This window comes from Syzygium oleosum, unplaced genomic scaffold (assembly GCF_021117445.2).
Source record: "Syzygium oleosum isolate NSW1041296 unplaced genomic scaffold, Sole_v2.1 Sole_v2.28, whole genome shotgun sequence".
Taxonomy (NCBI): domain Eukaryota; kingdom Viridiplantae; phylum Streptophyta; class Magnoliopsida; order Myrtales; family Myrtaceae; genus Syzygium; species Syzygium oleosum.
Window position 1 is genome coordinate 3,289,754 of NW_026607512.1, and position 14,321 is coordinate 3,304,074.

The 14,321-nt window shown below is 37.7% G+C and overlaps 1 protein-coding gene across 1 annotated transcript; it reads left to right on the top strand.

Annotated features, from left to right (window-relative positions):
• The first annotated feature begins 3,869 nt into the window (after positions 1 to 3,869).
• Positions 3,870 to 6,131, top strand: LOC115675327 (purine-uracil permease NCS1). The gene has a single exon (XM_030597933.2). The coding sequence runs from the start codon at positions 4,079 to 4,081 to the stop codon at positions 5,780 to 5,782; it is 1,704 nt and encodes a 567-aa protein (XP_030453793.1). The 5' UTR covers positions 3,870 to 4,078; the 3' UTR covers positions 5,783 to 6,131.
• The last annotated feature ends 8,190 nt before the right edge of the window (positions 6,132 to 14,321 follow it).

Consider the following 14,321-nt stretch of genomic DNA (forward strand, 5'->3'; position numbering starts at 1 on the left):
ATTTAGCGCCCTAGCCATTTCTATCGCTCAGAACAATCATCATAGCATGAATCATAGTTAGAAATCACTAACTTGAGCGATGATTGGTCACAGAAACGCTCCGGTGAGGTCTGGGAAGCTCCGGCGAGGTTCGACCATGGTGACCGAGATGGTTTATGCACGTTTTTTCAATCAAAAATGCAATCAAATAATGTAACATGATCAGGAACACATTTTAGACATCAATAAACTCAAAATCACGAAGAAAGTTGCATGATCAAACATGATTGAGCTTAAATACATATTCTGGATTTTTGTCAAAACGTGATTGTGAACGAACTTTACCTTCCTTGTTTGAGCTTGATTATGAATTTCCGAACCGAACGGCGACCATAAGAGGATTCCCTAACACTTGATCTTCAAGTTGATTGGCTCGGTTTCATCGAGAAGCTCTTGGATCGTCTGGATGAGTCTCGATTTCAGGCTTTGACAGTCAGCCACGTTGCAGGTTCTCCGGCGAGGAGATTCACGATTGGGATCAATTTGCCAGCACTTTTCGGACCGAAAAAAATGCCGATCGCTCGATCTCAGGGATTCTCAACTCGCTCTCTTGCTCGATCTCTCTCCTCTTCTCTTTAGTTCTCTCTCTCTCTCTCTCTCTCTCTGGCAATTTGTCGAACAGCCCCCTTGCATAGATAATGACTTTCTCCCCCTTTCCTAGCTCGGTTTCCTGCCAAACTCTCGTTACCACCGACCTCCGAATCGGTTATGATGAATAATCGATGACAACGGGATATTCTCCAGCTATTAAATTAGTATTTCGCATGTGTTTGTGGTGGGATTAAGGTCGGTGAAGTCGTGGGGTCGGAGTTATTTTTCTGGGTTTAGAGTGTTCTAGGTGAGTCAGGTAAGGAAGGAGACCAACCTGGGTCGGGTCAGGTTGACTTGGCCGACCCGGGTTGGTCTAATATAGTAAATTAAGCCTGATTTTGACCCAATTTTTTAGATTTAACCTCAAAATTGAATTCTTTGACACATTTTGCATCAAAACATGAGATTTTCCCTAATTTTTGTCACAATTAAACCAAAAATTCCCAAATTTTAAAATCCGGGTCACTAGGGTTCTATTCAATCCAGTACCTAAATGACCTGATTGAGCACAATTGATGCCAAAATTGGATTACCCATAACTGATTAATCCTAGAAATGATGGTTTCAAGGTTCGACAATTTCAAATTGATCATGATCCTCAATTTGGGCTAAAAATCCCTAATTTTCAATTGAATTTTGGGGCTTTTCGATTTCTTTGATAAATTGTGCAATTGGACCAACCATTATGTAATTCAAGGTTCCAGAATCATTTGTTGTGAAGATACTATAGCCTAGAAATGACTAGAAATGACTCAATTGAATTTTTGATTGAATTTGGGCTTGTTTTTGCCCAATTTTGGGAAAAGCACATTCCCAATTGAAATTTTATAAAATTGATGCTGTATTAATGAAATTGGATTTAAAATAAGACTAATGACTATTTTTATGGAATTTTTGGACTCCATTTGCTATTTTTCTTGATTTTCTCTATTATTTGGACTAAAAGAAATTAAGGAAAAATTCAAAAAAATTCTAAAAAAAATATTTTTGGTTTAGAAATAGGTTCGTAAGCTTGGCCAAGGTTCCTAATCCTAATTTTGTGATTTTTTAGAAATATTTAAAAATGAGCTAAAAATAATGTGTCAACAGTCATTAATGCATATATATGAAGCATGCTTTTGTGAATGTGTTTCCCATACTATCCCTTCGGTGTTGTTGGTTGGGTGATTTGAATTTCGCTTTCGCATGTGCTTATTTGTTATATTAGGATGGGTCGGCGACGCCTCTTGGTACATTGCAATTAAATGACCTAAGAAGGGAAGTCACGCGCTTGAGCCTTGGTGGATAGGACCGGGGCGTGACACTAACGACGTCAACAAGCATCGGCCGAGAGCAACGGCTGCAAAGTTTGAGCAACGCAGCCATGCTAGGGTAGGAGCGGCAGCTCGACTGGATTGAGACAGAGGCTTCAGGGAGAGAGGAGTATGTATGATGAGCATGGCAACCACTTCACGTGTTCGCTCTTTGTTGCGGAGGTCGCCAACACTATCGTATATTCCCTTTCTTTTCTTTGCCGATGCTTAATCTAGTTTTATCCATCCATACCAAACATAAATTCGGAATACCTCTATGTTAATATTTTTTTGACATTTACTAAATGGTGTATAGGATGTTACAAATCGCATTTTATCCTTATCCTATTCAACGTTATCCTATTCGATAAAAATGCCTAGATGAACAAACGTAGTCTCAACGGTTGACTTCATCGGCATCCCTGTTGGGTTTGTTGAGTTTTCTTTAAAAATCATTACAATTAGCTTATTAGGGCTAGGCCAAGCTTGCTGCTATTTTCTAAGCAAGCCCTAAAAACAGAGTCCACCATGGAGGTGGTCCTTCATAAACGTGAAAAGATTATTAAAAAGGAAAATCTAGAGCAGTGCTATGTGTACCAAACAGTATGCAAATTTTGATATATTGAAACTGTTGTTTTGCATAGTGCAAGGGTTTGTTCGATGTTCAACTAGCCAAACAGGCGCACCCGTATGCGTGTAAAGAAAAAATGATGAAAAGAATTAATAAAAGAAGACAATGCGAAATGACTTATTTTGGAAATTGAATTTAATTACTAATTTGATCTAATTGTATAATCTGTGAGAGATTTATGTGGATATATATAGTGAAACTCAGACCGATATACTATGCATAAATATGACATTATTTTTTTTGCACCCATAAATATGACGTCAGAAGGTTAAGTTTTCACCTTTTACAAGCTTAGTTGAAAATAATTGATTTTTTTCACAGTTCGTCAGTCTCGATTCTCGTTTGTAACTTGAGGTGCGTTTGTTTTATGGAAATCTCAAAATTTGTAAAATATTTTTTGAAAAATGATCGCTTTTATCTCTTATAAAAATGAATTAATGCAAAATATTTTCATCACTTATGAATATAATTAGGCATAAATTGTTATTAATAATGAGAATATTTTTTATTGATTAATTTTTTTAAATGATATAATCAATCATTTTTCAAAAATTATTTTTTAAATTTTAAATTTTTCGTAAAACAAACTCACCATTTACCTATAACCCAAACGCAAGAAGATGGAAATGAATAAAATGAAGGTGCGGCCAACTAAGGAAAGCACGTGTTTGACTTGGCAAGTGGACTTCCACCAATTACGGGTATTGCGGCATAACAACGCCACTAAACACGATTTTCAACGAGCGAAAAAGATTTGTCCATCATCAAATCTCGTCACGATTCTTACCTGTCCTGTTTAGACATTCCTTAGTAACACAGGAATCGGAACCTTTCGATTAAATTAAGATCCTCACCAATATACTAAACACAGTCAAACTGTCTCGTGCATTGGCAAAGCTAGTACATAACTCAATTGTTTTCGTAAAATTCGTTCACCCGAGCTGATTCGAATGGATGCTGTGTGTTTGGAAGGACATCTTGCGAAGCAAAATCCATCAAAGTATGTGCACGTCATTCATTTCGACTAACTTATATAAATGAACCTTGTAGATGTGCTGCGTACGAAATTAAAGCAATTCCTTATTTAAAACCGGTCTTATGATTCATACACTTGCTCCTTCTTAATCAGAATCCCTATCATGGTGGGAATTTCATATGAATGGAGGATGAATTGGCAAGAAGAAATTAGCTTTAGTCGCTTCACTTTCTTCTGGAAAACGTGTTGGATCCATGGCCAAGCAAGATCATGGAAATCGACATAAAAAAAGGAATACAAAATTGAAACCCCCATGATTCGCCAGATAGCTCAAGATTTGAGGCATAGAGTCACCGAAACCTAGCTTTATTTTTGGACTTTCAGAAGCCAATGACACAAATTTTGAGAGAGACCCATCAAGATTTTCAACCACACATACACATCCGGCCATCCGCAGCCGACAGCCAGAGAGATCCCTCAGATTCCCCAAAGGACCAGACACCACAAACCCTCGTCTGAATCTCTTTTTCACTATCTCTCTGTGAAATCATGGTCTCCAGTTGTTTCAGTCTTCATCACCCTCTTCATCAGGGCACCCATCTCCATCCCAAGATTCCTCTGAGACTCTCTGGTCATCCCACTACTTCTTCTCTGGTCCAGTTCACCTCTAGATCAAGCTTCGCGCACCTTGTTCGTCGCCGCATATGCTCCGGTTCGGCAGCCATGGCTTGCTCGGGGCAATCGTACCCGAGTCCGAAGCCTTCGGATCCTGATTACTTCGAGCCGGACCCGACCCTCACCAACGATGACCTCCGGCCCACCACGGCCTCGGAGCGGACCTTCTCCGGGTGGGAGATGGCCAGCCTGTGGATCGGGCTCGTGGTCGGGGTCCCGTCCTACTACCTGGCGGGCAGCCTCGTCGACCTCGGCATGGCCTGGTGGCAGGGGATCGCGACCGTGGTGGCGGCCAACGCGATCCTGCTTGTGCCCCTCGTCCTGACGGGCCACCCGGGCGCACGCTACGGCGTCCCGTTCCCCGTGCTCGCCCGGTCCTCCTTCGGGGTCCGCGGGGCCCACGTCCCGACCCTCCTGAGGGCTCTGGTCGGCTGCGGTTGGTACGGCATTGAGACGTGGATCGGGGGCGAGGCCATCTTCCTCCTCCTGCCAGGCTCGCTGAAGCAGTCCTCCCTGTCGCAGCTTTGGCCTTGGCTGGGCACATCGCCGCTGGAGTTCGCTTGCTTCATTGCATTTTGGTTGGCCCAATTGACCATAGTTTTGAAGGGCATGGAGGGAATCAGGCAGCTTGAGAAGTACTCGGCTCCAATCCTAATAGCCCTCACTTCTTGCCTCTTCGCCTGGGCCTATGTCAAGGCGGGTGGCCTCGGCCACATGCTCGCCATGTCGTCGAAACTGTCCTCATCCCAATTCTGGGCACTGTTCTTCCCTTCCCTGACCGCGAACATAAGCTTCTGGGCAACGCTCGCGCTCAACATCCCAGACTTCACAAGGTACGCCAAGAGCCAGAGGGACCAGGTCGTCGGTCAGGCGGGGCTCCCGCTCTTCATGGGCTTGTTCACATTCGTGGGCCTGGCCGCGACCTCCTCGACGGAGGCGATCTTCGGCCGCGTGATCTCGAACCCGATCCAGCTTTTAGGCCAAATCGGGGGCCTTGCGACCACGGTACTGGCCATCCTAGGAATCAGCCTGGCCACCATCACCACAAACATAGCTGCCAATGTGGTGGCCCCGGCGAACGCGCTGGTCAACCTCAGCCCTTCATGGTTCACCTTCAGGAGAGGAGCCCTGATTACAGCACTCGTGGGCATCGCTTTCCAGCCGTGGCGGCTCCTCCAGTCGAGCGAGAGCTTCGTGTATACGTGGTTGGTGGGTTACTCGGCGCTGTTGGGCCCAATCGGAGGCATCATTTTGGCCGATTACTATCTTGTCCGAAACACAGAGTTAAGCATCAAGGACTTGTACACATTGAGCCCTTATGGGGCTTATTACTACTCCGGAGGCTACAATTTGGCGGCGATGGCTTCGTTGGTGGTCGGGATTCTCCCAGTGATTCCGGGTTTCTTGCAGAAAGTCGGGGCTTTGTCCGTGATTCCGGATGCGTTTGTGGTCATCTACAACAATGCTTGGTTCTTCAGCTTCTTTTTAGCTGGGTTTCTTTATAGGGTTTTGTCAAGTTTTTCAGGGAAATCCAGGAAGTCTCTTCCTTATGACCCACTTTTGCCTACTCAAAGTTGATGTTTGTTCACACATTTTGCACATAGCTTGTAAAGAAAACTCAAAGAGCTTATGGGGTTATACGTAATGTAAACTTCTTAGGAGTTGTTTGTTTCTTCAGATATTGCTTTTCCTCGACTAAATAAGAGCTCAGAAACTTCGATTTCTACATTCTCTTTTATTAATTTAATAATTCCATTCTCAAGAAAAAACTGGAAAGAAAATGCAAGTTCTATGATTAAGCACAGCTGTCAGTTACATCTCTATAAGTGATATGTGCAAGTGGTCCATGTAAACCTTGTACGTCCTTGTGCTGTTTAGGACTTGGGACTTTCAGAAGTATATGGTAAATAATATTATGTTTATTGTTTGGTTGTTCTTGATCAACATACACAGTGAATGGTCGGCCTCATCTGTTGTTGCTTGTTGTGGATCTTACAAATAACGTGCGAATATAACTTATATATTTCTCAATTTCAATTCATGGGAGGGGCAGAGCTCTATCGTTCCATGCTCAAAATTACGATTGTTGTCCGTGTTGGTTAAATTCAATGAGCATAGATAAGTGTCAAAAAATTGTTGGTAAATGTAAAGTTATCGACTTATTTTTTTTTTCCAGATGATTTGATGGTACTTACTAACACTTTTATGATGGGAAAATTTGCATCGGATGTCCTAAAATCATATGTACAAAATGCAATTAAGTTATAGATTTTTCAATTGTTTCGGTTACGTTTTAAACCTTTTTCAAGTGTATTCAAGTCATTTCGATGAATATTACCAGGAATATTTTACACGTCACTTAAAATTGCTTACACGATATCTTTATAGTGCACTTCCACATCTAGTTTTAGGGCTCTTGTGTTTTCGAGTAAACATTTAGCGCTTATGTGTCAATTGAAAGTTTTAGAATTCGATTATTCTTTTTTGTAAATGCTTAGAATTTGGTTAAATCAATTGAAAGGTTTAAGAGTCGGTTGCATTATATAAGAAGATTTAGGACTTCCATTGCACTTTTTCTCTTTTATGAAATCATCTAACCTTTCATAGTTTGTAAATTACCAATTTTTTGTACTAGCTTATCATCTCTTATTTGCATAATTTACCAACTCGTTATGAGTTAATTAAAAACTCTTATTTGAATTAGTTATTAACGTTTATTTACTTGCTTGCTTTGCGTTCACAATGTTTTGGTGTATTGATGCACTTTTCCACTTAAATAAGAGCTGGTAGTGTAAAACTAGTTGATAACTTAATCGTAGAGAATGGATATGCTACTCAAGTGGGTATTGATAACACTAAACTAGTTGGTAACTTAATAAGAGGAAAGGTGGTAAGTCACAAAAAAAATATCAGTAATTTTATCTAATCATCCGTAAAATTAAGACGTTGATGAGAAAGGTAGATAGAAGTTGGTAAAAAAATAGAGTAATTCTTTTACTTAGTGATTATTGAAGTTGGTGAAAAAATAATAATACAAGTTTTCAAGTCGCTTAAATAGAGCTAACAATGCAAAACCAGTTGGTAATTTAGTCAAAGAGAAGTTGGGTATCTGATAAGGTTGGTAATCTCTAAAAATTTGGTAAATTTAAAAAGTTCGTAATCAAGGAAAATAAAAATGATAACTCGAGAGAAAAAAAGTGATAAGTTAAAAAGAAACTAATAAACATTGGTAAACAACTCAAATGAAGTTGTAACAAAAATTAGTTACTAATTTAATCAAAGAAAAGTTGGTAACCTGCCAAATAAAGTTTGTTAACTTCATATAAAGGTTGAAAAATTTAGGCCGTTTATAAAAAAAGTAAATAAAAGTTGATAAATGATAAGAAAAGTTACAAATAAATAACTATTGATAACTCTTTAAATAAGAGTTGGTAACACAAAATTAATTAGGAATTTAATTGGAGAAAAGTTCGTAATCACTCTACCTGAGATTTTTCTAAAAAGAATTGGTAAATTAAAAAAGTTAGTAAGTAAGGCAAATGCAAGTTGTTAATGATAAGAATAGTCGATAAATTGAAAATAAATAAATAAATGTTAGGATGTAATTCAAATAAAAATTAATGACCAAAAATTTGTTGATGACTTAATCGCAAAAAAGTTGGTTAGTAATTCAAATAAATGTTTGTCATTTTATATATAGTTGGTAAAATTAAAGTACTACCAGAAGAAAGGTAAATGAACGTTGGTAAACGACAAGAGGATCTGTTTTTTGTCAAAGGATGTGAGAAGTTGGTCATTAAAAAAAATCAAATACATGGTAACTAAAGCCTCAAATAAGAAAATGTAACACAAAACTAGTTAGTTTTTTTTATATAGAAAAGTTGGCAATCACTCTAGTTAAGATTAAATGAGTTGGGAAATTTAACATGTTGATAAGTAAGACAAATAAAAGTTTGTAACACCATGCAAAAGTTGGTAAATCTTAAAAAGACAAATAAAATAAAGGGTAAGCAATTCAAATGAGAATTGGTAAAACAAAAAGGTGGTTAATAGAAATAAAAACCCTTAAGTCACATATAAAAAGCTTATAAATTCATATATGAGTTGATAAATCTTAAGACTTTAGTAAGAAAGAGAAATAAAGTTTGTAAACTATCAAAAGTGATAAAATTAAAAACATCGAATAAACGTGAGTAAGTAATTCAAATGAGAGTTTATAACCTAAAATTAGTTGGTAATTTAATCGGAAAAAAATACATCGCTCAAATGAAGATTGGTGAATTCATATAACATTTGTTAAAATTAAGGTATTAGTAAGACAGATAAATAAAATGTGGTACGAGATAAGAAAATTTTGTGATTTGCAAACAGTAAAAATGATTTAATTTCATAAAAGAGTCAGTAAATGACAAATAAATTATCGGGAAATGAGGTGATTTGTAATCTTTTTACCAAAAGTGTTTTGACACTCATAAACTATTTTAGAAATACACCTCCATGGAAAAAAAGAAGGGCTATTTCCACCCCCATTTTAGAAAGAATCACACCTTTTTGTTTTAAGTGACAAAAACACCCTTATATCACAAGTACTCAATAAAGTAATATATGACATTTCATAAAAAAATTAAATAACTTTCCATTCAAAATAGGGTGGAAATTACCCCAAAATATTTTTTTCTTGATTTATCTATTGACCGTAAACAACTGATTTTTTTTTATTTATGTTTTTCACAAAGAGTCTAATTTCATTTAAGAATCATTCTCATAGTTGACTTTTCTATTGATTGTAATGATAGAGTATGATGGCAATTTTCCTCTCAACTTCTCAATTTCAATCATACTATCCTCTGCTCCATTTATTTTGTTTCTCTCTCAAGTATTTCGATATTTATTTTTTTTAAAATTTATTAAACCATCTAAAAGCGCATAGTTTTTGATTTGCCATTATTATGACATGGCATGGCAAGGGAGTTAGAGAATTTAATATATTAATAAATTCAATAAAAAATTAAATTAAATAATATAAAATTCTATATGTGGTAATTTCTAACATATACACACACTCAATCTCAACAAGACAATTAATGAAATTTGTCCATAATCAAGCTCCTGTGAAATACTATGCAAGCTCGACTGAAAGAATATACTAATGAACACGTTCCCGAGTTACTGTATAACTCGACATCAAATGGTGTAATTATTTAACCAAAATTATCATAAAATTAGGATTGATATACGTACTGTAGTATACACAAATTTGGCACTCAAGTTTGAATCCCCTTTTTATTCCAGAATATTATTTGAATGAAACAAACTTTCACGCCAACATCAATTTAATTAAAATGATTATGTATGCTATTATTTATATTGTGCTGAAGGCACGATTTTACAACTAGTTCACGTAATGACACATTAAAAAACATATCTTGACCTAAGATTTGGACGATGACAGAAAAAAATTTCTCTTGTGGTTTGACAGGAAAAAAGTCGACGGCACGAAGAGAATAGTAAAAAAGGGAAAAATTAAATCTAAAGGAAAGTGACAACTATAAAAGAGGGGGAAGGAGAGAGAAATGTGGTTATAGTAAGTAATATTATTTAGGATTAATATTACAAAAAATCCTAAATTGGTATATCCGTGACAAATTTACCAAAATTAATTTTTGATCATAAAAAATCCCAAACTGGTACATTTGTGACAAATTTACCCTCCGTTAGTTTCTGTTAAATTTACAGTCAAATTGCTGAGTTGAATGACACATGTCAGTTGACAGATATACCAGTTTAGGATTTTACCCTTTGTTTGTCATAGATTTACCAGTTTATGGTCTTTCGTGGTATTAATTTAATTTAACGGAGAGTAAATTTGTTACTGGTATACCAGTTTGGAGTTTTTGGTGGTCAAAAAATTAGTTTGGAATAAATTTGTCACAGGTGTACCGGTTTAGGGTTATTCATGGTATTAACCATATTATTTATTGCTTGATTGAGTAATGATAGCATAATGTTTTTGTCATTTTAAATAAAAAGGTATGGTTCCATCCAAAAAGTGGGCGAAAATAGTCCCACAAAAATAAAATTCCGACCTTTTGAATCGAAGTCGTTCTTCTTGTTTTTTTTTTTTGGTTAGAAATATAGGAGAATCATTCAAGTGGAAGTGGAAGATGAATGGATATTTGTCCAAAAAGTCTTACACCGATTGTATGGCCTTAAAATTTTCAATTTGACCAAATTTTGGCCTAAACCTTTTGATGATTTGCCAATGTAATACTTTCGAACAATTTTGGTTGGAAATTGTTGACGTGGACGTTAGTTGTCTTATATGACATGATCGGCATTGATGTGGATAATTTTTGCAAATTTTTTTAAAAATTTTTTCCCTTCCTTTTTTTCTTCTTTTTTCCCTATTTGCCTCTGTTGGTCGTCGATCCTTGGCAATGGCTAGCGAGGGAAATAAGAAAAAAGAAAAAAGAAAAAGGAAAGAAAAGAAAATAAAAAAAAGAAAAATTTTAGAAAATTATTTACGTTAGTGCCGGCCGTGCCACGTAGGACAGCTAGAGTCCATGTTGGTTAGAAAAACTATATTGATAAATCGTCATAAGGTTTATGATTAAATTGGTTAAATTACAAGTTTAGGACTGAATTGGTCGCTGTAAATAGGTTAGAGTTTTTTGGACAATTTTCTCGAGGATGAATCTGACAAAAATAGGAAAAGGGTCACCAAAAGTTTCTTGAGCCACTTGTGAAACCTTATCACTAGATTATCATATAAACGTATGAATGAAAAAGGGCACAAGCCTAGACCAGCATGAAAAGGATCTTCATGAAATTCACGAACACTAAAAGCTCGAACACAAAAGTAGTTTGTGGGCTAAAATTGAAGCCCATTTGAGATGTCGGCCTCGTTTTGAAGTTGGATCAGCATTCAGGAAGCAGACACAACAGAAAGTGGGCCTCATTTCGTTCCGAGAGAAACCTGCAAAATCCAAGATCGATCTCCAAGCACTGTCTTAGATATATCATTTCTTCTTGGTGATGGTTATATCTCAAGGAAGCATATCAGAAAGCTACAACCAAGTTCCCAAATTCAACCAATGCACGGGTGCAAAAGCTTATGATTAAGTTCTCTTTTTTGGTTTTGATGATATATATATATATATATATATATATATATATATATATATATATATATATATATATATATATATATGATCATGCCGTATCCAAATCAAGCATTTGATAACTCAATTAGGTTTCTTTCCTTCCCTTTGATCTGTCTTTTTTTTTTTTTACGCGGGGTTTGGTGTAACTTTACTTTTAAACTTTTGATATTCTTAAATTTTTACATTTTAGAATTAGATTTTCACTAAGTACCATGTTCACCCACCTCCTCCCCCCCCTCAATTGTGACTGGTGGGTCACGAATATGAAAAAGTCAAAATAACAACCATGGAAAGCCACTCAAGTTATCCCATTTTCTAACAATTACCCTAATTCGTCTAACTTTATTGGAAACGAAAAAAAAGGGTAGTTTAGAATCAAAGCCGACACACCCTAGACTCATAATTTCTTCTCCAAAACTTAGTAGTCTTAGATTTATCAAACAAGCTAGTGATGCTACTTAGTACCTTCCGTCATATTTGCAACTGAGAGGTAGATTCAACGGTGGGCAACATTAAAGTCGCACTTTTCATTTTGATACGTCTCGATAATTCACTTTCTTCCTTGATTCAATAGAATTTATTCCTACCATGGGAAAAAAACGAAGAATTCAGTCAGTAATGTTTGACTATCTAAACCTGCTGCAATAGTTACAAGCTTAAATGCTCTATTGAGAATGTCAGCTTTAATGAACTGACTATCTAAACCTGCTGCAATAGTTACAAGCTTAAATGCTCTATTGAGAATGTGAGCTTATTGAACTGACCGAATGGAATTGATTGTGATTGATTGGTGCCGATAGCGATCTCTCTTTCTCCCCTCACGTCCCTTTTTCAATGTTTCCCGTGGTCTATACCTATTGTCTCGATTCCGGTTTCATTTTCTTTTTCTCAAATCGTCTAATTACAATGACAAGTTCAATTTGATTTGCACCTACAAACCCAACGGCTATGTGTCGAATTGATTTTGGACAATATTTTTCATATGATATCCCAAACTAAATTAGTTGGGAAATGCCTTATTGAGTGATTCATAAGTCAACATGCACTTTCAAATAGTCATAATCTTGCATGGTTACTTAGAGTACTCCTTCAGAGAGTTTAAATCAAGTTGATTAGGCTGGGTTATTACATATGATATCCGGATAGGTCTTTTTTTAGCAGGTCTGTGGTTTGCGAATGAACTAAGCGCATACCTGATTAGACGAGGTCAGAGAGTGATCATTGGAGTGGAGGACTTGAATAAGGTATGGCTCCTAATAGGCTTCTAGGATGGTAAAAGGTATGAATGGACTAAACTACACATTGAACAAGGGGCATTGCCAGCAATACGGGTGAACATTGACGATGATGTCAGTTCTTTAAGTGGGGGAGTTTGTCACATCACAAATTCCACATTGGTTGAGAGAGGTATTGTTGAGTGATTTATAAGTTAACACTCACTTCAAATGATCATTACCTTATGTGGATACTCTAAGTACTGATGTTGCCCTAGTAGATAAGTGTTGTGAAATTTTAAACTAGCGCGATGCATTTTAATGTTATGCGCGGACGGATGAGTCATGGCTAGAGCGAACAATATTGTACTAGTGGCGGCTCAAATAAGGTTACTTACAAATTAGTATCAAAGCTAGGGTGAGGATGTTGGCTGCGTTTAGTCGTCAGAATTTTTTTTTTTCCTGATAGGATAAGATATGATAGGATTAAGGTTGGATATGATACTGATGAGATTTATAATATGATGTCCACTGTTTGATAAATGTTCGAATATAACATGGATAATGACAGAACCACTTTGTTGATGAAGAAATCTGCCGATCTTAAACACCGTCAACAATGCGTTACTCTTCACGCCGCACAATGATGACATCACCCAAATAAGGGTGCGTTTGGCAACCATTTTGTTTCCGAAAATAATTTCTGTTCAGAAATGATTCTTTTTGATTCCATGCTCGGGAACAATTTCTAAGCATTTAAAGGTATTTGGTAACTGCCAAAAATTTCTATTCTTGGAATAGAAAAGAGCAGAAATGCATTTGGTAACTGCACAAAATTTCTTTTTATTAATAATATTTTGTATTTTTTAATATTTCTTTTTTTTTTCTTCTTCCCCTTCCTTGGCCATGGGTAGGTCGTCGGCGCCAGCAATTGGCCACAGGCTAGGGCCGGCGAGGGTGTCGCGGCCCTCGCCAGATCTGGTGATGGTTGGACCCTCGTTGCCGCCCTCGCCAGATCCGGTGAGGGGGGCTCGCGGCTTGTGCGAGTGTCGCCTTTGCCGGATCTGGCGAGGGCTGAACCCTCGTCGCTGCCCTCGCTAGATCCGACAAGGACGGCTAGTGGCCTGGGCGAGGGTCGCCCTTGCTAGATCCGGCGAGGGCGGCCCTTGCCCAGGCAGTGAGCCGCCCTTGCTGGATCTAGCGAGGGCGGCAATGAGGGTCGCCCACATCAGATCTGGTGAGGGCGGCCCTCGCCCAGGCGGCGAGGGTCCAGCACTCGCCCTTGCCGGCCCTGGCCTTTGGACGGTCGCTGGTGGCGGTCGGCGATTGGCTAGGAAGAAGAAGAAGAAGAAGAAAAAATTTCTTTTCCATTTCTGATTCTTGTTCTTAGATTCAAGAAGCAAAAATTGCTTATTGATTCTGTTCCAAAACTGATTCTGGGAATAAATTTTTGCAAATTGGTGCCCGGGAACCAAAATTTACCAAACTAATTTCTGTTCCAAAACTAATTTTGAGAACAAAAGAATAAAAATAGTTACTATTTATCCGATTGCCAAACGCGCCCTAAGTGGCCCCGCGACTTCCTCGACAATTCTCCAAGGAGTCCAAGACGTCGACGTGAGAAGGAAAAACGAAAAAAAAGATCGAAAAAGGGATCTTCTGGGGGAGGTGGCTCGGTTCAATCTCCCTCAATTCCCCCATTGCCATATGTCATGCAACTTCAAATTCCACCGAGCCTTG